This window comes from Lithobates pipiens, unplaced genomic scaffold (genome assembly GCF_037356315.1).
Source record: "Lithobates pipiens isolate NorthernLeopardFrog02 unplaced genomic scaffold, aLitPip1_a1.2 Scaffold_13, whole genome shotgun sequence".
Classification (NCBI taxonomy): domain Eukaryota; kingdom Metazoa; phylum Chordata; class Amphibia; order Anura; family Ranidae; genus Lithobates; species Lithobates pipiens.
Window position 1 is genome coordinate 253,246,007 of NW_027507718.1, and position 27,873 is coordinate 253,273,879.

At 43.4% G+C, this 27,873-nt stretch overlaps 1 protein-coding gene across 1 annotated transcript; it reads left to right on the plus strand.

Moving 5' to 3' along the window:
* The first annotated feature begins 287 nt into the window (after positions 1-287).
* Positions 288-27,157, plus strand: COPS4 (COP9 signalosome subunit 4). Its single transcript, XM_077476548.1, has 10 exons — positions 288-430; positions 4,274-4,353; positions 4,505-4,656; positions 8,720-8,823; positions 9,251-9,404; positions 20,126-20,276; positions 20,422-20,592; positions 23,778-23,893; positions 24,007-24,091; positions 26,544-27,157. The coding sequence occupies exons 1-10, from the start codon at positions 357-359 to the stop codon at positions 26,675-26,677; spliced, it is 1,221 nt and encodes a 406-aa protein (XP_077332674.1). The 5' UTR covers positions 288-356; the 3' UTR covers positions 26,678-27,157.
* Positions 27,158-27,873: the final 716 nt, after the last annotated feature.

Consider the following 27,873-nt stretch of genomic DNA (forward strand, 5'->3'; position numbering starts at 1 on the left):
AAGGGCCGGGCACATGGATTAGGGGCTCCTAATGGATGGGCTGCCAATGGGCCCTACATACTTTTGATAATAGGTGTCCCTTATTCCTATCTCATCAAGTAAGGAGGTATGCTGATACTCCTACAGTCCTGACCAAAGTGTCAGTTCCTAGCCTGCTATGCAGAAGTCATCATTCACGTTGCCTGTCACTAAACACGATGTCCAGCAGGGGCCGCTGAAGTGTAGACAGAAGTCCAAGCATGCGCAGATGGAGTCTCCCGTTCTGCTTGGAGTGCTGTGTACGTAGGGAGGACGGCGCCGTGTCTCCTTCCTATGACGTTCTATGTGTGAGGGAAGAGGGGTGGCTCCAGGGCAACATGGCGGCGTGTATCAGGCTGGATCTCACCCAGCTGATGAGCTCGAGTGGCTCTCACAAGGATCTGGCTGGGAAGTGAGTGCCGTCTATGTTACCAGGGAGGGTGGGCAGCATGGGTGATCGGGGTGTGAATGTATATGGAACTAGATGGGAGAGATATAATATTAGGGCCGATCACTTCCAGGGAGGTGGTCAGGCTTTCCTACACTGGGTCTCCGATACGCATGGTTGTGTAGAGCCATGCACATCCACATACTAAGTGATGGGGGGTATTGGAAGTGGATATATGGACAAACCTTTTATTCAACCCCATACACTCCCCGAGATTTTACCCCTTCATGGCCAGGCTGTTTTTTAACTGGCAAGTGTGCGGTCATGTAACACTGCATCCAAATACAATTTATATTGTCTTTTTGCCCCCACAAATAGAGCTTCATGGTATTTGATCACCACTGGGTTTTATTGTTTTTTTGCGATGGAAACAAAAAAAAAAGTCAATTTTGAAAATAAAAACAATATTTTCCACTTTCTGTTATAAAACATATCCAATTCCTTCATAAATGTAGACCAGAATATGTTTTGCTACATTTCTTTTGTTAAAAAAATAAATCCCCATAAGTGCCAGTTCACACCAGACGCAGTTCCGTGTGCTTTTTTTTTCTGCACTAAAAAATGCATGCACCGTGTTTTCCATGTATTCCAATGGCTCTAGTTCACACCATGCAGTCAGTTTCTGGTGCATAAACTGACCGGAAACTGCATGGTGTGAACTAGAGCCATTGAAATACATGGAACACACTGTGCATGCATTTTGTGCAGAAAAAAAGCACACGGGACTGCATCTGGTGTGAACTGGCCCTAAGGCTGCATTCACACCTAGGCATTTTTAGTGCATTTTGCAGATTTGCATTACAGTCCATTTAACATGGTTTCCTATGGAACACGTTCTGTAGTGCAAAAAGCACTAAAAATGCATAGGTGTGAATCCAGCCTCGGTGTATATTTGATTTGTGTGAAAGGTATAGAGTCCACAAACTATGGGATGTATGCTCTCCGGACACTTTATTAGGTACACCTTGCTAGTACCGGGTTGGACCCTTTTTTGCCTTCAGAACTGCCTTAATTCTTCATGACATAGATTCTACAAGGTGTTGGAAACATTCCTCTGAGATTTTGGTCCATAGTGACATGACAGCATCATGCAGTTGCTTCAGATTTATCGGCTGTATATCCATGATGTGAATCTCCTGTACCACCCCATCCCAAAGGGGCTGTATTGGATTGAGATCTGGTGACTGTGAAGGCCATTGGAGTTCAGTGAGCTCATTGTCATTTCTAGAAACCAGTGGTGAGATGATTTGAGCTTTGTGACATTATCCTGCTGGAAGTAGCCATTAGAAGATGTGTGCACTGTAGTCATAAAGGGATGGACATGGTCAGCAACAATACTCAGGCTGTGCCATTAAAGCTCGGTTCACATTGGTGTGATGCAGGAAACCCTGTGAATCCCGCATCGCATCTGACTCGCAGACAGCTAACACACTGCTTTATGCAAACTGCTGGGAGTGTCAATACAAAGTTAATGACACCTCCAGATCGGTTCGCATATCGCAGTGCGAACTGTCAATTCGGACTGGAATCAGATCATATGGGTGTGTACAGCCATGTAATCTGATTCTTGGTACAAACCAAAAAAAGAGTTCTGCGTGACTTTGGTCCGAATGCGATGCAAATTCAGCGATACTATCTCGCTGTGTGCATCGCACAGGCCTTGCATATGATTTTCACAGCAGTGTGGTGCGAATCACATTTGATGTCTGACATCACACCAATGTGAACCAAGCCTTAAACGATGCTCAAGTGGTACTAAGGGGCCCAAAGTGTGCCAAGGAAATATATCTCACACCGTTACACCACCACCCTGAACCGTTGATACAAGGCAGGATGGATCCATGCTTTCATGTTGTTTATGCCAAATTCTGACCCGACCATCTGAATGTTCCAGCTGATATTGAGACTCATCAGACCGGGCAAGTTTTTAGCTGACAGGTGTGGCACTGGTGTGGTCTTCTGCTGCTGTAGCCCATCTTCTTCAAGGTTCATTGTGTTGTGAGTTCAGAGATGGTATTCTGCATACCTTGGTTGTAACGAGTGGTTGTTTGAGTTACTGTTGACTTTCTATCATCTGGAACCAGTCTGCCATTCACTTCACTGGATATTTTCTCTTTTTCAGACCATTCTCTGTAAACCCTAGAGATGGTTGTGGGTGAAAATCCCAGGAGATCAGTAGTTTTTGAAATACTCAGACCAGCCCATCAGGAACAACAACCATGCCATGTTCAAAGTCACTTAAATCCCCATTCTGATGCTCAATTTGAACTTTAGCAAGTCGTCTTTACTGTGTCTAGATGCCTAAATGAGTTGATTTGCTGTCATGCAATTGGCTGATTAGAAATTGGTGGTACCGAGCAATTGAACAGGTGTACCTAATAAAGTGTCCAGTGAGTGTATATTTGCACATTGATAAATTCTGATGTACGGATGGCCTATCTCATTTCTTGCGGTTTTAAAATGCTTTTTTTTTTTTTTTATGTTTATCAAAGTAATTCAGTGTCACGATAGTAACAATGTACTACTGGGAGGGGGTGATCAGGAATTTTTGATCAATGATGATCATTGTATCAGCATGAATAGGTTACATTCATGACAGCTGTGATTACTAGTGGTCTGTGATTGGCTACAGCTAATCGCATGGTGCAGAGTGCCTCGATAGCCTCAGGTACCATGTAATAGCTGTGAAACAATCACAACATAAGAAACACAGATGTAATGAATGCATGCAGGGGTGCCGGGATCCACTGTGCCCAGTGGACGAACTGTGCACCCCTAACCCAGAGCAGGCTGGATGACGTATATGTGCATCATCCAGCCTGCATCTGCTAGCCACCTGCAGTAAACGTACTGTGTACTTAAGGGGGTTTTAGGCTGGGTTCACACTAGTGCGAATTGGATTCAAGTTCACTGCATCCAATTTGCAATAGCAGGAGATTGTGACTGGGTCTCTGTGGGTCCTGTGCGTCTCTTGGTCCATTTCAGGTCCGAATTCAGCCAAAAATTCATGCTGAAATTGGACCTGAAATGGCAAACGGGGACGCACCGGACCCCTGCTGTGAGCCACATGCGGCTTAGATGTAAACTCAAAAGCAAACATTTATTTGATTGCAGCTTACCAATTCCTAGATATGATGGCTGCATTCACTTTATTTTTCAGGCTTGCTTTTTTCTATTTTTAACTGGTGATCCACCTATCTAGCAGAATGTATCAGTTACAGAGATGACACACCATTTAGCACTGGCAAGGGTGCTTGCAATGATTAACTTTGCTGGAAAACCTTTATCCCAAAAGAAAAAACTGTTGTGGCTGATTATAATGTATTAGCTGGAGTTTGGCTTCAATTTGTTAGTGTATGTAAATCTGATAGTACATCGAACACTCCCCTTCCCTCAGACTGACAATGCTGCTATATGCTGTGCCGTCTGTTTTTCTTTATCCAGAATGGTGTCTCACTAATGTAGTAGGCTTGTTACTGGCCAGATCACCAGGAGAAAACAGAGGGGGAAAAGCCTAAGAAAAGAAAACAAATGCACATCTAATGATTGGTAAACTGCAATATAATACATTTTGTGGGTTTTCTGTTTAATACTGCTTTACAGCCATCAATCCTGAAGCTCCCTTATATAGGTGAAAGAACTAGATGACACATACACCATCCAGACATTCCAGATGTCATTTCAGTAATGTGCATCTAGAAATATGTATTCTATTAAACGTTATGTAATATCTAAATTTAGCAGCAGTATGTTTTCATTTTTAATATTAGTAATAGGGGTTAAACTTTATTTATTTTTTTATTTAAGGTACCGCCAGATATTGGAGAAGGCCCTTCAGCTTCCTGGACCAGAACAGCTCGAGGCACTTAAAGCATTTGTTGAAGCAAGTACGTTTTCTAGTGTCTACTTACATATCTGCCTATTTCCTATCCATGTATCTATTTATTGCAGTTTTAGATCATTCAATACTTTTAGACCATGAAAAATTGCCTGTTATGTTATTTTATGTGCATGTGTTCATTTTTTTTTCATCTCCAGTGGTGAATGAGAATGTCAGCTTAGTGATTTCCCGACAACTGCTCACTGACTTTTGTACACATCTTCCAAGTCTACCCGATGGTATTGCCAAGGAGATCTATCACTTCACCCTGGAAAAGATCCAGCCACGTGTCATCTCTTTTGAAGAACAGGTACAAAAAACAATTGCTATATACAGCCCTATTTTTTTCCACGTGCACACAATTTTGTTTGGTCTGTTCTCTAGATGCAATTGACACTCTCTACACAAAGTCCCAATTATTTATGTCAATAGAAGCAATACTGTTTGGTCAGTACTATGATTGGATAGTGAAGAAATAGCATTTTAATTTAATTTAACCGCCTCCTGCCCGCTGTATAGAAAAATGATGGTGCGCGGCATGCGCTCTTGTTCTGGGTCAATGTCATATGATGTCGCCCAGTCTCAACGTGATCGTGGGCATTCTGTATCCCCGGGACATAGCACAACCCCGATCTCGGTCTAGAGCCACGGCTCTTTACCCATGTGATCAGCTGTGTCTATTTAAAGTTGATCATATGTAAACAAGGAGATGCCTCTTATCGGCTCTCCTCGCCTCACACTGACAGAGTGTGAGAAGAGGAGAGCCGATCAGTGGCATATCCTCACAGGGGGGACCTGTACAGACATTTAGGGCACCAATCATCAGTGTCCTGATTACAATGCAGCCCCATCAGTGCCGCAGTCTTTGCCAATTAGTGCTGCCTTTCAGTGCTGTCTCTGTGTGCCACCTATCAATGCCCATCAGTGCTGCATTTTAGTGCTTCCTCATCAGTGCAGCCTCAGCGCATGTCAGTGAAGGAGAAAAATTACTTATTTACAAAATTTTCTGACAGAATCTAAGAAACTTTTTTTTCTGTTTTTTTTTTTTTTCAGTCTTTTTTTTTTGCAAAAAAAAATAACACCCAGCTGTGAGTAACCACTTTCAGACCGGACCATTTTGCTGGTAAATGACCAGAGGTCTTTTTACAATTTGGCACTGCGCTGCTTTAACTGGTAATTGCGCGGTCATGCAATGTTGTACCCAAACAAAATTTGCGTCCTTTTCTTCCCACAAATAGAGCTTTCTTTTGATGGTATTTGATTGCCTCTGCGATTTTTATTTTTTGCGATATAAACGTAAAAAGACCGCAAATTTTGAAAAAAAAAATGATATTTTCTACTTTTTGTTATTAGAAAAATCCAATAAACTCAATTTTCGTCATACATTTAGGCCAAAATGTATTCAGCCACATGTCTTTGGTAAAAAAAAAAGTCAATAATTGTATATTTATTGGTTTGCGCAAAAGTTGTCACATCTACAAACTAAGGTACGTTTTCTGGAATTTACGCAGCTTTTAGTTTACGACTGCCTATCTCATTTCTTGAGGTGCTAAAATGGCAGGGCAGTACAAACCCCCCCCAAATGACCCCATTTTGGAAAGTAGACCCCCTAAGGAAATTGATAAGTGGCATGTTGAGCCCATTGAATATTTTATTTTTTAGCCTCAAGCGATTGAATAATGACAAAGTTGTCACTAAATGATATATTGCTCACACATGCTATGGGCATATGTGAAATGACACCCCAAAATAAATTCTGCTGCTTCTCCTGAGTACGGGGATACCACATGTGTGGGATTTTTTGGGAGCCTAGCCGCGTACGGGGCCCCGAAAACCAAGAACCGCCTTCAGGTTTTCTAAGGGCGTAAATATTTGACTTCACTCCTCACTACCTATTACAGTTTTGAAGGCCATAAAATGCCAAGATGGCACAAAACCCCCACAAATGACCCCATTTTAGAAAGTAGACACCCCAAGCTATTTGCTGAGAGGCATGTTGAGTCCATGGAATTTTTTATCTTTTGCCACAAGTTGCGGGAAAATTACAAACTTTTTTTTTTTTTTTCCACAAAGTTGTCACTAAATGATATATTGCTCACGCATGCCATGGGCATATGTGAAATGACACCCCAAAATAAATTCTGCTGCTTCTCCTGAGTACGGGGATACCACATATGTGGGACTTTTTGGGAGCCTAGCCGCGTACGGGGCCCGGAAAACCAAGCACCGCCTTCAGGCTTTCTAAGGGCGTTACAGTTTTGAAGGCCATAAAATGCCAAGATGGCACAAACCCCCCCCCAAATGACCCCATTTTGGAAAGTAGACACCCCTAAATTTAGGGGTACACTAGTGAGACTAGGTAATAAATGGCGGGTGCCCTGAAACTATAAAAAAATAACTAACCAACCAGCGTCACCTGTAACAGTTATATGGTGATCACTGGTGAAAGGGTTAACTAGGGGGAAATCAGGGGGCTTTATGCGGTAGTATATGGGGGTCCCTGGCGCTATAAAAAGCTGCGGCGAACCTAAATACCTACCTGCCTAACTAGCGTCACCTGTGACACTAATACAGCGATCAGAAAAACGATCGCTTATTAGGCTGGGTTCACACTGGAGCGATGCGGGAACGCCACGAATCCGCGGCGGGTTCCCGCATCACATGCCTCCTGGCGGCAGTTGACACTGCCCTATGCGAACTGCTGGGAGTGTCAGTGAAATGTTAATGACACCCCCAGATCAGTTCGCATATCGCAGTGCGATCTGCAAACTCGGATCGCATGGTGTGAACACCCATGCGATCCGATTCTGCTGCGGGCCAAAAAAAGGGTCCCGTGCGAATTTGCGGCGGGTGCGATGCGAATTCAGCCATACTATCTGTATGGCTGAACTCGAATCGCACAGAGATCGGATGTGATTTGCACTGCAGTGCGGTGCGAATCACATTCGTTCTCATAAACCGCTGCAATGTGAACCCAGCCTTAGTGACACTGGCGACGGGGGGTGATCACGGGGTTAAACCTTTATTGGGGGGGGTTAGGGGGGTACATTAGAACTAAAGGGGGCTAACCCTAACTGCCCTAACAGTTATTACAGTCACAAATGACACCAATGCAAAAAAAAATGACATTGGTGTCACTGTGACTGGGGGGCAGGGGTAATTGGGGGGGGTGATCGGGGGGGTGTGAGTGTGCCTGGCATGTTCTACTGTGAAGTGTCGTGTTGGTGCAACTCACCGATCCTCTCTCCTCGGTGTCAGAACGAAAAATACCGACACGAAGGAGAGATTACATGACTTCCTCTCCTGTGTTTACATTACAGGAGAGGAAGTGATGTCACGAAGGATTTCTATTCGTCGGGAGCGATCGCGAGGGGGTGGCCATGAATGAATGGCCGCCCCCTCATCCCGGATCGCTCGCGAACGAATATCGACCGCCGCAGGCACCGGGCGGGGGCCCGATCGGGCCCCCGACCCGCGGGAAGGCAGGGACGTACAGGTACGCCCATATGCCTGCCCGTGCCATTCTGTCGACGTACATCGTCGTGCGGCGGTCGGGAAGTGGTTAAATACCACCAAAAGAAAGCTCTGTTTATGGGAAGAAAATAATAAAAAATGTATTTGGGTACAGCGTTGCATGACCGCACAATTGCCATTCAAATTGTGATGCCGCTGAAAGCTGACCATTGGCCTTGGCAGGAAGAGGGTGAAAGTGCCCTGTAGGCAAGTGGTTAAAGCAGCAAAAGTCTTCAAGAAAAATCTGTTGGAGGGGAGATTTTAATATACTTACCTTTCCCCCGGCTTCTGTTGGGGCTGACTAGATCATGGGGAACACTTTGTACTGCAAATCTCTCAAGAAGATGCTGCAGCATAGTCCTGGACCACATCCTCGTGAGATTTGAGTTATTCAGCATTCCCTGCAATCTTGTTGGAAGAAGATGATGTCGCTGTTGCCTAGGCACAATGGGTAGACAATATGGTGGGATACATGCTAAATATGTTATTTGGGTGCAAAGTTTGCACTAAGCCTGGTTGGTGCACAGTGTTGACCTTTTCTCACCCATTCCGAATACTAATATGCAAGCGATTACAGGAGGCTGGTGAAAAGACAAATGGAGGTACTATATAAAACAAAGCTGCTTTATTCAGTATTTATTTTGACCCAGTGGACTTTTTTTGCATTCATGCTTTAAAACTGTAATGGGAAGTATATTGGTAAATAGTTCAAGGGTTTATGATGCTTTCCTATTTGTGATACAAGTGATGGTCCTGCTTCCCTATCAATGCTCCATGAAAGTAATTTAATCTCTGTCCAGGACAAAATGCTTTGGCATCCTGCATCTTTTTTTAATTGGTCATTACATCTTTGCCTGCAGGTTGCATCAATTAGGCAGCACTTGGCAACCATTTATGAGAAAGAAGAAGACTGGAGGAATGCAGCTCTGGTACTGGTTGGCATACCTTTGGAAACAGGACAAAAGTAAGAACTGAAGACTATTTGAATGGGGATAGGGGACGGTTGTTTTACAAAAAAAAAAAAAAATAGAGAAACAATTGTTTCTTTTTATTGGTGATCAATTAGTGTTATTGTTTTGTTTGCCCAGACAACATAAGGATGAAACATACAACACTTGGTCACTATGGTCATGTTTATGGTTATGACTAAGGCCTTATAGGCTGAAACGTGTCAACTGATTTAATCTGCATTTGTTCACTGTGGCTACTCCATAAAATGAAGAAATTTTAAGAGCAACAACCGGAGTACAGATAATTTTTTCCACATGGTCATGTTTATCCTCTTTTTAAAATTTTAACTGAATTTGTTTAATTTCAGCTGAATGTATTCCCTAGTTTCAGGATACATGAAGAGGTATTGACTGTGTATATGTTTTCTTGCTGCCCAACAGACAGTATAATGTAGACTATAAACTGGAAACCTATCTGAAAATTGCTCGGCTCTACCTGGAAGATGATGATCCTGTGCAGGCAGAAGCATACATAAACAGAGCCTCTCTATTGCAAAATGAATCCACCAATGAGCAGCTACAAATCCACTACAAGGTGATCATTCCTTTCAAATTCCTTTTTTTGTTTTGTTTTTTCCCAATATTTAAAGTGTATCTAATCCAAAAATATAATTAAATATATATAAATATATTACCGGCTTACCGATGTGTTAGCGACAGTGTTTTCTTTTTTCCTTTATTTTCACCTGTTCTGGCCAGTAACGCACTTCCTATCTTATGCCCTGTACACACGGTCGGAAATTCAGACAGAAAAGGTCAGATTGGATTATATTGTCGAAAAATCCAATCATGTGTGGGCTCTATCAGGCTTTTTCTGACGGAAATTCCGCTGGAAAAAAATTAAGAGCAGGATCTCAAATTTTCCGACAAAAAAATCCAATCTGACTTTTTCCGATCGTTTGTAGAGAATTCCGATCGGACAAAGTGCCACGCATTCTCGGATCAAATTACGAGACCAAAGCTATTGGCTACTAGCCTCAACGTAGTCCCGTTGTAACAAACGAACGTCATCACGTTCCGAACAGTCGGATTTTCTGACAATTTTGTCCGACCGTGTGTATGCAACACCAGTTTAGGACAAAATCCGTCAGAAAAAATCCGACGGATTTTGTGGTCGGAATGTCCGACCGTGTGTACAAGGCATAAGGGTGTTTTCACTCTGGATTGAGGCACAACGGAAATACCTCTTCTTTTTTTTTTTTTTTTTTTTTTTTTTGAGGTAAAGGTTTTGCATAAATTAATAAAAGCTGACCTTTGTGAGCACCCCTCTAAGTGTTAAATGGTTTGTCCTAACCCTCTAATTGACACTTTTGTTGGACAGCTTGATCTGTTATAGGAATTTTAAAAATGTACTGGCAGGATCACCATGTAACAATAAAGCGTGTGGGGGGCAGGAAGCTAAAAAAAAAACGAATGCGGATATCACATGTAAGAATTGGTAAGCTGCAGTGTAATACATTTTTGTTTTAAGTTTGTTACCACATAGCTTATAGTCTTGAGTAATGTAAAATTGGGCATCTCAGAGAGGAGAGATTACTATGGGGGTTATTTACTAAAGGAAAATCCACTTTGCACTGAAAGTACACTTAGAAGTAAAGTCGCTGTAGATCCAAGGGGGACATGCAAGGAAAATAGATAACAGCATTTTAGCTTGCACATGATTGGATGATAAAATCAGCAGAGCTTCCCCTCATTTCAGATCTACCCCTTAGATTTACAGTGACTTTACTTCCAAGTGCACTTGCAGTGCAAAGTGGATTTGCCTTTCGTAAATAACCCCCTGTGTGTTATTCACACCAATTAGTTGTCCTTTTACCCTGTCTGGTAGATTAGCTTTACTCACAGTATGACTTTTTAGGGCCCATTCACACTACCTGCTCGCTAAGATGCTCAGTTTTGACTTGAAGGTTGGTGTTCATTTTGCTGGGTGGTGAGGGGACAATGTAATGTGCTATTTACTTTTTCCCCAAGTCATCCTCCAGACCGGTCACATGAGAGATCGACTCCTCCAACAGGAAACGCGAGCACAGAGAGAAGTTAAAAGCTCCCCACCCACTCCAGCCCTTCAGTTCTTGTGTTTCCTGCAGGCACAGCAACTCCTTTTTGTGGTTTTTACCATTTCATTCCTAGAAGGTGCCTGGGAATTGCTGTATTACTATCATTACTGCCTGTAGGTGTTGGACTCTGGGTTGATATTTTGAACACCTCTTCTATGGGTATAAGCAGCATCAATTTACCTCTCGGTCCTGGGTGCTCAACCTTTGGTCCTTCAGCTGTTGCAGAGCTACATGTCCCTTAAGGCATTGCAAGGCTAACCATTACAAGCATAATTACCAAAGGCAGAGGCATGATGGGACTTGTACTTCCACAAAAGCTGGAGGGCCACAGGTTGAGCAGCCATGTTCTAGGTCTTGGCACATTAAAGATGTTGTAAACCCTATTTAAAAAAACAAAACCTTTAAGGTAAATGCATAATGAGCTAGTATGCATCGCATACTAGCTCATTATGAAATACCTTAGAACAAAGCCCTGGCAGGTACTGCTGAGATGGCTGACATCTTCCCTGGTGTTTCTTCAGAGTTCGCAGGCTCTGGCACTGTGATTGGCCAGAGCCACAATGACTTCACTCCTGCGCATGCGTGCGGGAGCCTCTGGTCATGGCACAGGGCCCAAAGAAACGGCATGGGCGGAGGCAGAATATATAGTAAATCTCTCCTAAATGGTGCAAGTTTAGGAGATATTTACAGTATCTACAGGGTAAGCCTTATTACAGCCCTACCTGTAGATACAATTATAAAGGAAAACTTTACTTCCTCTTTAAAGGAGTTACAAAGGATCGTTATTAAAAAAACAAAAAAAAAACCTCCAAGGATTTTGCACAGAGTGGCCCGATTCTCCTTTTCTGGGATCCCCCTGTGGTGCTCCTGGCTCTTCCTCGCATTGAGTGCCCCCATGGAGACCCGCATTTCAAGGGGGCACACGTGCGGACACGCTCATGTGTCCTGGTGCTGCATCCATTGACACTGGCAGGACTTGGCCCCACCCCCTGGCTCCTATGTCACTGGATTTGATAGCAGAAGGAGCCAATGGCTGCGCTGCTATCAGTCTATCCAATGAGGATCCAAGACAGCAGCTGGAGCTACTGTGCTTGTCCCCGTTGATGGAACGATCGGATTCAGGTAAGTAAAAGGGGGGCATCTGCACTACAGAAGTTTTTTCACCTTAATGTATAGAATGAATTAAGGTGAAAAACTTTGAGGGTTTGCAACTTTTAAGAGCTGGAAGGCTTGGTCGGTCTCCCACCTAAGTGTGGGCTGGATAGAAGCATTCATGTTTAATTTAGTGTATTGGGGGAATCACTGTGTGTATGCTAGAGCTGCACAATTAACCGTTAAAGATGCGAGATTGCGATTCATCCCCCCTCTTAATCTTAAAACAGCATTTCTTGGATTTGGTGCAGAGCTGTTCTCTGCTTACAGCTGACAGCTGTCAAAAAAAAAAAAAACAGGCAGCCTGCCAAGTTTATCACAACATCGCTTAAGCCTTAGGCGGAGATAACAGGAAACATAGCATTTCGTTCTTTTAGATGAAATGGATGAACTTCGGTCTGTAAATGATGTCGGTTTTTAAGCACTTAAAGTGGAGCTCCACCCAAAAGTGGAACTTGCGCTCATTTGTCTAATTACCTTCCCCTATTTAGGTACCACATTTTGCAACTTTCAGGTGGGAGAGATACCTGTCTTTGACAGGTATCCTGTCCCTACTTCCAGGAGACCGGGCCGCCAGCAGCTCGGCTACCCCGATCCTTCCCCTGCCGCCAGGTTAGTAGGAGTGATGCCTTGCGCATGCACAGTAGGGACCCAGTGTGAAGCCGTGATGCTTCACTACCGACTTCCCTTACCGACAAGGACGGCAGCACCTGACAGCTGATGGAAACATGCCGACATAGCTGGACTCCAAGACAGGTAAGTGTCCTAATAAGTCAGCAGCTGCAGTATGAGTAGCTGCTGGCTTTTAATTTTTCCAGGGGTGGGCAGACCTCTGCTTTATGTTTCAATATTTTTATTAAAGGTTTTCAGTACAATACAAACAATAGTCTCATTAATGCGGCAACGTGGTACATCAAGAACAATGCATAATGGGCTAACACACCGGTCAGTTCCATAAACATGCTGGCGGCAGCGAAATAGGTGCCTTATCCAATAACCCCGGACCACATAGGATCCCAGCTGCCGGAGCTTTTACCTCTTGAGTGATATAAATATCCAATCATTTAGCTAGCACCGCTAAATGAGAGATATAAAGAATTCAACAGAGAACAGTAAAGAAAAGAGGAAAGACCCTATAGCAGGGAAAGAGAAAAGAGTAGCGAGTAGAAAAAGGTGGAAAAAAGAGGGAAAGGGGGAGAACTGGGTGGGAGGAGGGGGGGGGGGGAGCCGTAGTCCTGGATTCTCAAACTCATGTTACCGTGACAACGTTAAACAGCATGTGTCCCGGAACCATTAGTTAGATAGACAATCCATGGATCCCAAATTCTATAAAACATTTTCATCCTGTCTTGTGACAGTGCGGATAACCGTTCGTTTAGCATTAGCCATGACATTTTATGTTTAAGCTGGGCTATCGGTAGTGCGGCTGATCTCCAGTTACGAGCTATGGTGATCTTAGCTGAAATAAATATAAAGGTAAGGAGCCGCTGCTGAGGCCTGGAAGCCTCTGCCGCCTTGCCCCCCAAGAGGGCTAGCTTAGGTGATTTCCTCAGGTTCAATCCTGTGATAGTATAGACAAAGTTAAACACTCTAATCCAAAACCTTCTGACCTTCGGGCATGACCACCAAATATGGTAGGTGGTCCCCACCTGGCCGCATCCTCTAAAACAATGGGACGGAGCTCCCGGAACAAAAGCGGCCAATCTGGCTGGGACCATGTACCACCGCAACAATACCTTGTAATTAGCCTCTATCACCGATGTGTTGGCGAGAGAGCGATATGCCGTCTCAGAGAGCGTGCACCAGTCATCTAAGTCAAAAGATTCCTGAATGTCCCGCTCCCACTGAACCATATAACTCAACTTCTTCCCTGGACCCCTAAGTAATGCGTAGATGGCAGATAAATGGCCTCTTATTTTGTCATATTGCATACTCGACTGCTCCATGGGAGTCAGGGAACCCAGGTCTCCCCTACGGACCATACTCTGCACGAAATGCCTTAATTGGGCACATCGAAACTTCTCCGAGGACGGCATATCAAATTTGTCAGTTAGAGCTTGTTCAGAAAGTATACCCCTACGGTCACATAGGTCAGCAATGCGCAATAGCCCTTTATTTGTCCACCAACTAAACAGTTGAGGAGAGAGGCCCGGGGTGAACTCTTTGTTATTAAGTAATGGCGCCAGCGGGTTGTGGGGCGATCTGAATTTGTATATTTTGGACAGCCTGTCCCATATAGCCAGAGCCAGTGACAGGGTAGGACACAATATCAGTGGTCTATCCTTCATTGGAAGCCATAATAGCTGTGAAACCTGTGAGGGACGACAGGAATAAGATTCCATATCCATCCAAATAGCATGTGTGTGGCGTGAGTGGTATCTGGTAAGGTGGGCCAGCTGAGCCGCATGATAATATTTCTGCAGATCCGGCAGGCCCAGTCCCCCCTGCTTCCTTAGGGTGTACATTGTACTCCTGTTCACCCTGGGCCTCTTGTGTCCCCAAATAAACCTAAGAATGTCATTTTGCAACATTTGTAGATCCCTACGCAGAATAGCCACCGGTAGGGTACGGAACAGATACAGTATTCTAGGTAACACATTCATTTTAATAGAGGTGCAGTCTGCCGAACCACGATGGAGGGTGTAGCTGCCATTTAGCTAGGTCCGCTGCCAGTGTCTTGTAGAGTGGGGGGTAGGTCTGCCTGTATAACTTCTGGATAGTTGGGGTCAGATTAACACCAAGATATGGCAGTGCCTCCGACTCCCACTTAAATTGGTATGTGCTCTCTATAGCTTTCTGTGTGGCCTCCGACAGGGAAAGGTTGAGCGTTTTAGATTTGGACTGATTAACTCTTAACCCCGAGATTTCGGAGAAGGGTTGAAGAATCGCATATAGGTTAGGGAGAGAAGTAATTGGTGACGTCAGCGTGAGCATGAGATCGTCAGCAAACAGTAGGCATTTATGATCTCTGTTTCCACACCTAATCCCCTGAACATCCTGACATTCCCTAATCCTAATGGCCAGTGGCTCTATTGCAAGAACAAACAGGAGCGGGGACAGTGGGCAGCCCTGCCTCGTACCCCGTCTAATCGGTAGAGGCTCAGAGGAATATCCCTGCAGCATCAACGATGCCGATGGTGTGTCATAAAGCGTTCCGAGGAGAGTCAAAAAGCGCTCACCAAAACCATATCTGCGTAGGACCGCAAATAAATATTCCCAAGAAAGGGAATCAAACGATTTCTGAATATCCAACGATAGCAGCATTCCCCGTCTAGAGCCTCCACCATCCCAGTCCGACTGCACTGCTGATATAAGATTAATTAGCCTGCGGGTCTGATCCGATGCCTGCCTAAGCGGGACAAAGCCGGCCTGGTCAGGGTGGATATAGTTTGGCAGAAAAGTGTTAAGTCTAAATGCTAAGACTTTCGTTAAAATCTTTAGATCAGTATTGATCAGGGAGATCGGTCGGTAATTCGCACAGTCCCCGTGATCCTTGTCCGGTTTAGGAATGACACTAAGAGAAGCCACATTTTCATGTAAGGGTATCTTGCTTCCCCTCCGAAGCCCATTAAAATAAGAGCACAGGTGAGGAATCAGGACATCCTGGAATTTCCTATAATATTGGCCTGGAAAGCCATCTGGTCCCGGGGCCTTCGAGGGGTGGAGTGACTTAATCGCCATTTTAATCTCTAATTCCGTGAATTCCGCCTCCATCAGATCCGCGTGAGTTCGCGTCAATTGAGGCAGCGGAACATCACGGAAAAAGAGATCAGCTTTACTAGAATCGTATGCAGTCTGTGAGCTATAAAGCTTGGAATAGAACTTGTAAAATTCCTGCAGAATAAGTTCAGGGTTTTGTGTGGAGCGACCCGTAGAAAGCCTCAGTTTAGGTAACGTAGGCGTATGTGGTCGGGGAACCAGTTTCCTGGCCAACATAGTATTCGGTTTGTCACCCATTGTAAAGTACCTATGTTTTTAGTCCAGCCAATATGTTTTTCAGCCTGGGTCGTCAGAGCTAAGTTCAATTCCAGTCTAACATCGTCAATCGTATGTCTAATGTCGCAGAGCGGGTGAGCATGTTGTTCCCGCAGTAGCTGGTCCAATTTGGTTTCTAATTGCCAAATCGCATGGTCACGTGCTCGTTTTTGCCTAGAGCCTATTTGTATCAAAATGCCCCTAATCGTGGCCTTGTGAGCTGCCCAATTAATCGCGGGTGACGTATCTGAGGATTTATTACCCGCAAAAAACTGCTGCAATGCTTTGTCTATTTCAGCGCACAAAACGGGGTCTTTTAACAGACTAGAATTCAAACGCCACGGGGCCGGGGAAGCTTTGGACCACAACCCAGTCAATGACATCTTGATCGGAGAATGATCCGACCAGGGGGTGGATAGTATCGATACCGACGTTAGATACGGGAGCAGAGGTGTGCGGACCAGGATATGGTCTATCCTGGAATATGTATGGTGCACCTGCGAAAAATGCGTATAATCTCTAGTCGTGGGATTGGACTCCCTCCAAGCGTCAATTAAATCATAGAGATGTAAGAGCCTAGCCACCCTATTACTCCCAGTCGGCGGTCTCTTGAGAGTGGGTCTATCGGGGTTGGATTTATCCATAATTCTGTCCAGCGGGATATTACTATCTCCCCCCAAAATCACCTGTCCCTGGACCTTGGGCATCAATGTCCGTAACATCTTGCTAAAAAAGTCCACCTGTCCTGAGTTTGGAGCATAATAAGAAACAAAGGATACAAGTTGGTCATGTATACGTCCCACGGCCATGATTTACCTGCCACCCTTATCCTTAATTATGGTTATGGGCGTAAAAGGGGTACGTCTAGAAAAAGCTATAGCTACCCCCTCCTTTTTATCGGGTCCATTAGCCAGGTAAAACTGCGGGTATTTAACATTAAGGTAACGTGGAGCTGACATCTTAGAAAAATGCATTTCTTGTAGTAGTAAAATATCTACTTTCTGTTTGTGATAAAATTGAAAGGCTTTAGTCCTTTTAATTGGGGAATTAAAGCCATGGACATTATGTGTGATCACCGAAAAGGCGGACGAATACGACTTAGCCATCGTGGTAGGGCAGAGCACTCTTACCTTGTAGCACCAGAAGGTCGGGCATAGCCTTCAATACATGGGATTCACATTCCGCAGGCTTCCAGTACCAGCGTACGTAGGTTAGAGTCAGGACTACAGCTCGGGGAAGATAGGAGGTAGAAAGAGAGAGGAAAAAGAGAAAAAAGAGAAAAAACAGAGAATTAGTTAACATAAAAGACAAGGGCCGTAGGCCCAGAAACTTATACCAGTAGACTTGTGTAAACCGTAGAACAATGTGGGAAATAATCCCTGCCGGATAGAGTGTCATTTCCGGTAGTGGCAAGGGTACCTCTTCTCCAAAGAGAGAAGGTAATCTTGCAAAGGAGCAGCATGGATTCCCGATCCGGCCCAAAGGGCCCTTGCTCCATAGCATGCCAGCAGTGCGGATTCAGGTCTCGCATACTGTCGGACAATAAGTTGCACTAGCTTCGCGAGTCATCCCACCCCGAGAGTAACGGCCCCAGGGCAAGCAGGCACCCAATGACCCCCCCGCCCCAGCACCCCCCCCCCCGGGGGAGGCCCCACGGGCCCCACCATAGGACAGACCCCATGCCCCCATGCTATACAGAAACAGACAGAGTTCAAACATCAAACCATGAGGACGCTGTAAAACATGTCCAAAAAGAGTGAGTAATAATAAAAATAAAAACAATAAAGAAAAAAGCACATTAACTTTAAGTCAGTCTTGGAAGAACCGTTTCGGGTGGAATAAATCCAAAAAATAGGAAACTGCACTATGGTTGTGCTAACAGGGTGACTACGCAGTCGCGCAGGCACAGACGGACTCAGGTGTGTCCCTCAGGCAAAAAATAGTAGTATCCCTTCAGCTGCAAGTGGCAAGTCCAGGATTTCAAGGAGGGCATAAAAGTGCATTCTCGGGATTCCTGGTCTTCCGGGGGGCTCCTCTAGGTGGGTTCCGCTTACGCTCCGTCCAAAGTGGGGAGAGTGAGCGGCGTGCTGGAATCGGAGGAGAGGAGGCTGATGAGTCTCTCGAGATGATGCCCAAACTAAGTAGCAATTCTTCTCCCTCCGGCAACGTGGAAAATGAGTAGGATTTCCCATTATAAGTGAAAGATAATCTAAAGGGGAAGGCCCACCGATATCTGATCTGTTGGTTGATGAGATGTTGTCAGACCTCTGCTTTAAAGAGGAACTGCAGTCTACTCACATAATTTGTTATAAAAACATCTTTGCCCTTCTGAAGATTCCCTCCAACCACTTTGCATGTTGTTTTATATATACTGTGATTCTGTACTTGCCAAATATGGTGCAGAAATCCCCCCCACTGAGTCTGGCTGCAACCATTTTAACTGTGGGCAGCTGAAGCTGCTGCCGGTTCACTTCCTGAATTTATGCAGACACACAGAGGCACCTGCAGCTCTACAAATCTAATTTGCCCTCTTATGACTCATCCCCCCCTCCCTTCCTAGCAAATTCTCACGAGAGTGAGAGATATCTGTGCATGACATCAGTGTCCCTAATGATTTGCACTATCCTGGTTCACCAGGGCCTCCAAAATGTGATAGTCAGGAAATTAGGTATGTAATGGATGCCCCTAGAATACCTAGAATGTTTTTCATCCCCTGTGACAACAGTAAAGTTGCTAAAAAAACAAAATTATTAAGACAGTGTGAAAATGTTTTTTTTCATTAAAATATTAATAAAATAGAAAAAGTGTTGCCCTTGTCCACCCGTGCTTGTGCAAAAATGTGAACATGTGTGCCAGTCCCTCACGCATATGTAAACGCGATCGCACCACACATGCGAGGTATTGCCTCGAACGTCAGAAAACGTCACAGAATTATGTTTTTTTTTTTCACTTAAAAATTGTTGCTCTTCTTTTGTTTATAGCACAAAAAATAACCGCAGAGGTGATGAAATACCACCAAAAATAAAAGCTCTATTTGTGGAGAAAAAAATTATTAAAATTTCATATGGGTACAGTGTTGCATGACTGCGCAATTGTGATTCAAAGTGTAACAGCGCTGAAAGCTGAAAATTGTTCTGGGCAGGAAGGGGGTGAAAATGTCCTGTATTTAAGTGGTTAACTGACAATTGCGCGATGCTGTACCCAAACAGAGCTTTCTTTTGGTGGTATTTGATCACCTCTGCAGTTTTTATTTTTTGCACTGTAAACAAAAAAGATAGACAATTTTTGAAAACAAATAACTATTTTTTACTTTCTGCTATAAAACGCATCCAATAAAAAAAATTGAAAAAAAATCTAATTTCTTCATCAATTTAGGCGAATATGTATTCTGCTACATATTTTTTGTTAAAAAAAAAAAAAAAATATCCCAATAAACTTATATTGATTAGTTTGCAATGATGGTGATCAACAACTTATAGAGGAGCTGTGATATTACGGCAGACAGTCGGACACTAACTGACACTTTTTGGGGACCAGTGACACTAGTACAGTGATCAGTGCTAAAAACATCAGGGGTGATCATATAGTAACTGTACCTAGCTAGTGTGTTTTGTGTACTGTGAGAGGTGCTTTTACTAAAAGAAGGCATGGATCCATGTCCCTGCTTTGCAGGAACGTATAATCCATGCAGTCCCTACTGACAGAACGGTCATCGGCCTTGTTTACATAGATCGCCGTTCTGCCTCTGTGTTAGGTCGGCAGGTGCCAGCGGACTATGAGTCCATGGTACCCGCAGATCAGCTCCCACTGTGTATAATCACAGTGGGAGCGGGTTGCCAGCAGCACACATGCGCACCCCCAGACTCGGAAGTTTCGGATCACGTACTAGGTAGGTGACCCAGCGCAGCACTGCCACTTTGCTGCCATATAAGTAAGTTATACAGGTGGCAAGTGGTTAATAACATTCAATTACAATCTGAACTTTGTTACAGTTTTATATGCTATATTATTTTTTTTCCCACAAAAGTTGCCCTGTAAGTCTAAAGATGAATATTGAATCTGTCCTTTCCAGGTTTGCTATGCGCGTGTTTTAGACTACAGACGGAAGTTCATTGAAGCTGCTCAGAGGTACAATGAGCTTTCTTACAAAACCATAGTACATGAATCTGAGAGAATGGAAGCACTTAAACATGCACTTCACTGCACCATCCTGGCTTCTGCAGGTATGCTACATGTGGTCCCTATGTAATACCATTCAAATCTATCATTTTAAAGTATACATATTCACTAGAATTGTATAATATGAGTATTTGTAGTGTATAATACTTGCGGACTGAGCTTACTGTCCTTTTGGTTTGTTATATGTAGGACAACAACGTTCCCGTATGTTGGCTACATTATTTAAGGATGAACGGTGCCAGCAGCTTTCAGCCTATGGTATTCTGGAAAAGATGTACCTAGACAGAATCATCAGAGGAAATCAGTTGCAGGAGTTTGCTGCTATGCTCATGCCTCATCAGAAAGCAACTACTGGAGATGGTAGGCCAATATAACAAAGTTGTGTTATAGGGGAAACTTAGTCTTTTAAATATTTTTTTAAAAGTACCCCCCTCATTAGTGTGATCTTCTTTATCTACTTGAAGGGGGCCTTGCACCAGATATTTTTTTTCATGTTACCTGTAACTTTAACATGCATTCAGTTATTTATTTCTTTGGAGATGACAATGCCTGCATCTGCTTTTCTCTCTGAGAACAGCACCTTCATAGTTCAGACATCATCCAAGGACAGAATACATCTTATGGACTAAGACACAGTCATGTCAATTCTGGTGCCTTTGCAGTTCTTGGCTGTGTTCATGAACTTTGAATTTGAACAAGAATTTTGTTACTCTAGGACAGTGTTTCTCAACTCCAGTCCTCAAGGCGCCCCAACAGGTCATGTTTTCAGGATTTCCCTCAGATGAAACGGCTGTGGTATTTTTTTTTTTTTTTTTAAAGGTTACATTTTATTCTTTTTTTCCTTTATAACAAATAAACAAAAGTAACATTCCACATCTTTATACAACATGTTCAAATTGTACATTCAGAGATCGACTCTGGCCTCCAGAGACCAGTGTTGCTTAGTTACAATATTCAAATAATAACAACATTTCCATCCTACTGCTCTACGTAGGCACCAGCATACTCCCTTCAAATTCTACACCAATATGTTTTTAGAGAAGAGAATCACCATCCTGTGCAGGATCTTGAGCAGTACCTAGACCCCTTACTTTACCAACTGTCTATCCCTCTTCCCTCCTTACCCTAATCCGTTATTCCATCACACGGAGCACATTGAATCCAGCCTGCCCAAATTTTGTCAAACTTTAGTGCTTCCCCTGGCTGTATACGTTAGTTTATACATCGGCAGTGAGCCATTGACAATATCAATCCAATATTGTAAGGAAGGTGGGGAGGCCTCCTTCCATTCCAGTATTTTAAAGATCTCCACCAGCTGGGGGTTATGCCACAGGGGGGCATTGGGCGAATCAGCTAGGCTAGATCCCTTCATTTTAGCATTACAGATATGGAATATTTTATGGGATAGCTTCAGGATACCAGCTCCATGTGTAGGATAGGGACCGTTCCTATATATCACATTAATTAGTGCCTCATAAGAGTGGACCTGGGCCGCCTGGGTGGCCACTGAGGCAATATCCAGTGCCGGGAAGCCCCACCAGTGCACATGTGTCAATTGGGAGGCTAGATAATAACCCTGTAAATCTGGCAAAGCTAGGCCTCCCAAGCGAATCGGCAAATGCAACGTGTCCAAGGACACTCTAGCCGGTTTGGCTCCCCACAAAAAGGATACCAGGATTTTATTGATACCTTGAAACACTTTTTTAGGGATGTAGATCGGTGCATGCCACAACAGATACAAAAAACGGGGAAGGTATATCATCTTATATATATTTATTTTACCCAGAAGGTTAAGGGGCAGGGTACGCCATGTCTGCAGATTTTCTTTCAGTCTTAGGATCAGAGGTGAGATATTGTTTTTAGTGTAACTACTCAACCCCCAAATAACGGAACTGGGAGACCTTTTTCAAGGGTACCTCCGGTGGCAAAGCAGGATCATATCCGGGGGATAACGGGAGAAGCACGGACTTATTCCAGTTTACTCTAAATCCTGAGTATGCACCAAACCTAGAAATCTGGTCCAGTGCATTCCTCAGTGAGTCCCCTGCGTCTGCCAAATAGAGAAGCATATCGTCAGCATAGAGGGAGGTTTTTTCTTCTCTGTCATTTATTGTGCAACCCTGGATTCCTGAGTTCGGCCTCAAGCTCGCCGCCAGTGGCTCAATAGCTAGGGCAAACAACAGGGGCGACAACAGACACCCCTGCCGAGTGCCCCTTGTAATCTCAAATGGGTCTGTAATAGTATTATTCACTTTGAGCCTCGCCCTCGGTCTAGTGTACAACAATTTCACCCACGCCACAAATCTCGGGCCAAAGCCCAACCGCCCAAGGACCGCTAGCAAATAGGACCATTCTATGGAATCAAAAGCTTTATGCGTGTCTAAGGACACCACTACTCGTGTGTCCGGATCCTGGCCCTCCGACTGAAGAATGGTAAACAGACGCCTAAGGTTAATCGCCGTCGATCTCCCGGGTATAAAGCCCGTTTGATCCGGATGAATAACAGACGCTATCACCCTATTAAGTCTCAGGGCCAAGATTTTTGCTAATATTTTGGCATCAACATTAATCAATGATATGGGTCTATAGGACTCACATAGCTCATGGTCCTTGTGTGGTTTTGGTATCAGTACAATAAGCGCCTCCCTCAGGGATTCGGGAAGCTCCCCCTGTTCCAAAGCAGCTATAAACATTTGCAACAATCTGGGGGCCAGGCTGTCCGCATACGTTGCGTACCACTCAGCCGGAAAGCCGTCTGGCGTCTTGTTCGGGCTGAGGGCACGAATTGCAGCGAGTGTCTCCTCGATAGTAATGGGAAGCTCCAGGTCCTGTACCGCCTCCGCCCCCAATTCTAAGAGCGGGATGGGGGCCAGGTAGTCACGCACTTCCTCCTCCCCATAGTCCACCCTAGAAGAATATAATTCAGAATAAAATTGCACAAACGCATGCGCTACTTCTGTTTTTGTGGTACATAAGGTCCCATACTTGTCATATATACGTGGGATAGAGGCGGGGGTTTGCTGCGAGTGGGCCAGGTATGCGAACAGGCTACTATTCTTCTTACCAAATTCAAATATGCGCTGCGCCTGATATAAAAGTTTTTTCCGGGTCTTTTCTACTAAGACAAGATCTAAGTGGCGCACCCCTTCCCTTCAACCTCTATATGTATCGGAATTGGGGTTTGCTATGTATTCCACCTCTGCATCTGTCACCTTCCTTTCTGCCTCCAGGAGTTTCCACTGCCTATCCGATCTAAGTTGTTTAATAACCCCGGCTACTGACCCCCTAAGGGTGGCCTTAAACGCATCCCAGGTGATTCCTACAGGGGCCCCTGCACGGCTGTGGTATTTACTAAGGCAGTGGAACTGATCAAATCATCTGTTGGGGGGGGGGCGCCTTGAGGACTGGAGTTGAGAAACGCTGCTCTAGGACAGCACATATGAGGGGAAAAATAAGGCCTGAAAGAAGGAAACTAATGGAGTCACCACAACTAAGGACTGATGAGATAAATTTTATTCTAAAATAAATGCAATATATCCTTTTAGGTTCCAGTATTTTGGACAGAGCTGTAATAGAGCACAACCTACTGTCAGCAAGCAAACTTTACAACAATATCACTTTTGAGGAACTTGGAGCTTTGCTGGAAATCCCCGCTGCCAAGGTACCGATTCTTCCTTTTGGCTGTTTCTTTTGTGTCAGGATTTTTTTTCTTCTGGATGTAACAGTCCATGATATGATGTGTAAATCTATTTCTCTCTTTTCTTTCATGTACAGGCTGAGAAAATAGCTTCTCAGATGATTACAGAGGGCCGTATGAATGGTTTCATCGACCAGATTGATGGCATTGTCCATTTTGAAAGTGAGTTAAATAATTGGCCGTCCCTTACTACGGTTTAAAAAAAAAGTGCATATTTCTTTATTCTATAACCGTTGCCGGGCTTAAGTGCATTAAGGGGGAGGCATGTCTGCCAGTGTTCAGATTTTAGTATGGCTTTGGTGCGCTTGGGCTTGTATATCTTTGCTAATGAGAGAGATCAGCAAATGCTTTCAGCTGATGTCTGTTTTGCCATTGGTTAATATATATCCCATTCCATCTTCATCATCCTAGTCTGGGATCCTATGCTACATGGCTTTGAGCATTTGGGCTTTTTCCAATGCTGATACCCGCTGTTAGAGTAACTGTGTTAGAGGATGAAAAAAAGATAGACCGGCATTGGCCTGCGAAAGATGGTTTATACTTACCTGGATGAACTTTGCCTATGTGAAAATCGCCCAGCATCAGTACTATGACACCTCTGGTTTGTCTAATGTCCTCTTCTGGCCTGTGAGTTTCCCCTCATTGTCCTATACCTCACTGCAGAATGCAGTAGTGATGGTCAGCAGCAGGATAACTTGTGTGGCCAGAGTGTGATATAGTAACTGCACACAGACCAAAGTTTCAGCTCATTGTCCACTGGACTGGTAAGTATAACACTTCTTTCACCAGCTATTGCTGTTCTAATTTTATTAGGAGGGTCACTTTAAGCACTTGTGATGGTTGCTTCAATAGGGGAGCCCAAAAAAAGATCCTCTTCAGACACCCGGTCTCACATCAGCTTTTTAGCACTACTGTTGCCCCAGGAGTTTTTGCGGGGTTATACTTGCCAATTTTGCAAAAAAAAAAAAAGAAAAAAAAGATTACTCTAAGTCTACAAATTTCTTTCATATCATGGACCTCTACAGCTGCAGGCATCATGGAGATGTTCATCTTCAAATATCAGTAGAAGCACTGAAGTCTCTCCCAGCACTGACCCGGCAGCCGATTTCTAAAGTTAACACTGAGTGGGTGCTCTGGAAAGGGGGTTGGGCTGTTAAAAAGACTTCAATGCTTCGGCTGTGAACTTGTGTATTTAATACTTAGGAATATGTAAATAACTGAATGTTTATAGCCACAGATACATTTCTGCGCTTCTTACAAACTTTAAAACATTTTAGGCTTGAGGTTAGTTAACAGTTAAACATATTTTCTGAAAGCAGAGATCCTGGAGAATAAAATGGTGGTAGCTCCAATTTTTGTCACACAATATTATCGTTATTAGGTTAATATTAGGTTTATTAGATATCAGGTTTTCAGTAAAAATTTAAATTTTAATGAACACAATATGCAATATATTACCCAATTTGTTGCTAAGATATAAAAAAAAAATTAGGCTGTGCCAAGTAAATGGATACCCAACATTTAAAGCATTAAAACTGTGTGCACCTATAAACTGAACTAAACGGACAAACTTTGGTACCCAAAATCTTACATAGATGGTGCTTTAAAAACCCCTACAGGTCATCAGTTTAACATCAACTGTGAATCATGGCCCTAGAATTATTGTTCTCGTTGCGATCTGTAGCACAATCGATGTGTTCAGATTTATAGGCCCTCCTGGCTGCTGTTAAAGTGTTAATTTGTGTGTGTGTGTGTGTGTGTGTGTGTGAATATACAGTAAAGCATGCCTGTCACGCTCAATGTGGAACTTAAGGGGATAATCATCTGCGTTGTGTAAAAAGGCTTGTTTGATCCTGTGTCTTCTGATCCTCCCTTTTCTTCCACTGTCCCCAATCCATCTCCTGATAGCACAGAGCTTTGGCGCCCACTTTGCACATGCTCAGTTTGTGTATTGCTAGTAAGTTTTTTTTTTTTTTTTTTTTTTTTTTTTGGGGAGGGTGTATGTGATCAGCACAGAGCAAAATCGGCACTGTCCAGACAGGGGGTCAGGTGTCATGCAGCCTCAAACGACAGAATAGAATGAAAACTCCTACAAGCTTTAACCAGACACTAATAGAAGTCACAAGACTGCTATATACTGCTGATGAGAAAAGATATTTAGCAGTTTATAATTGCTAAAATAATTGCATTTACATGTTCTGTGTACAGTGGGGAGACCAGATATTGTGAATGCAGGGTCCTAGGTTGTGTAACACTTTAAAGGAAGCTTTGAGAACATATATACTGTAAGTTAAATGACAGTTTTTTTGTTGTTTTTTTACACTTATAATAAATTGTCCACATATTGCAGTTTCAGTCTTAAAACACCAACATTGTACTGTTACAAATTTCGGTATTCCCAACAGTGCATTGTACTCTGTTGAGAATGCAGGGATGAACTAGTGGTGCTTTAGCAACTGAAGGGGGCATATGACATATACAGTGACAAGTGTACTTGTGTGTTTGATCAAATAAGAGGCCATTGAAGAAGGTTTGAGTATGTTTTAGTGTAAATTATATATTATGTTAAAGTGAGACTACTTTGTAAAAGACATTTTCAAACTGTTTTCTTTAGCTCGGGAAGCATTGCCTACGTGGGATAAACAGATTCAGTCTTTGTGCTTCCAAGTCAACAACCTCCTGGAGAAGATCAGTCAGACTGCACCAGAATGGACAGCACAGGCCATGGAGGCACAGATGGCTCAGTAACATGCTTGCTACTGTTACACAATCTTTCTTCATGCTTCAATTTTCTTGGACAGTTTATTGCACTCTCCACACGTCTTTGAACTTTGCTGTGTACATATGATGTAGTGCTTGTACAAAACACAACTAAAATATATTTCTAGTTCCAGTCATGCTTAGTTTGCCGTGGGATTTATAGCTTTGTGCTATTGAAAATTATTCCCATACTAAACTGCAGTCCACTCCATCTTGTTTTGCCCCTGAAATACTTGCGGTAGGCACATGTGTGGTTGCATCTCCGTATTTTCTTCTTCCTGTTGTGTTTTTTTATTCTAATGGCCTTTTTAGCTCATGGAGACTTAGGAATGCCTACATGTTTTTTTTTTTTTTTTCATTACAATGAAAGTGTACAGAAATATATCTAAGAGCCCCCAATACAAGCCAAGCCATGTATAGCATATATAAGTATGCTTATTGGAAATAAATAAAAAGAATAGCTCTTAATGCTACTGTGTTCTGGTTATGTCTGTATGTCTTTACCATTGTCTGGATGAATCGTCCTCACGAGTCATGGGATTGATACTACTATGTATCAATGTTTGGTTAGCCATGGAGCTTAACACAGTTTTTCCTTTTTTAATGTAAATCCACTGTTTTATGCATTTTATAAGGTTTTTATCATATTATAAAAAAAATTAAAAAAAACAACAAATTCAAGAGAACTGTATAAGGCACATTTATCATCACAGCCAGTATTTAGTCCATTCAAGCAGTGAAAATTGTCACTGTATGGGTAAAGTGGTGGAAATAAGAGAACTCAAGAACAGGAAATTTTTGGAGGTCACCTATCTAGCAGAGGTCTCAATGCCTTCCAAAGTAATAGGTCTGAAGTGCGTCACTATATTCAGATGCAAGTGGTTGATGCTTTATATTTAAGTGTGCTTGAGTTAAGTGTCCAGTAGCTAACCAGACAGGGTAGTGGTAGAGGAATAACATCTGAATAGAAGGTAAGAAAATGATTGAAGAACAGGGTAAGGGATGGGGAATATGCCAGGGATGGGGTGGGGATCTCCATGTCACACAAGCATGACAATATTTTGTGTCTTTTTCAATGAGCTAGTCAGGCTTTCTGTGAGCCCGATGTCCTCTACCCACAAAATCCATTGCTGTAAAGTCGAAGATTAGGAGGATTTTCACAAAGCTGGGATACATGAGCTGGC

Excerpts from the sequence above, each read along its gene's own strand:
- COPS4 (XM_077476548.1), top strand. The coding sequence starts at position 357 with ATGGCGGCGTGTATCAGGCTGGATCTCACCCAGCTGATGAGCTCGAGT. Across the intron at positions 20,277-20,421 it reads CACCATCCTGGCTTCTGCAG|GACAACAACGTTCCCGTATG; the intron begins GTATGCTACATG and ends TGTTATATGTAG. Across the intron at positions 23,894-24,006 it reads TGGAAATCCCCGCTGCCAAG|GCTGAGAAAATAGCTTCTCA; the intron begins GTACCGATTCTT and ends TTTCATGTACAG.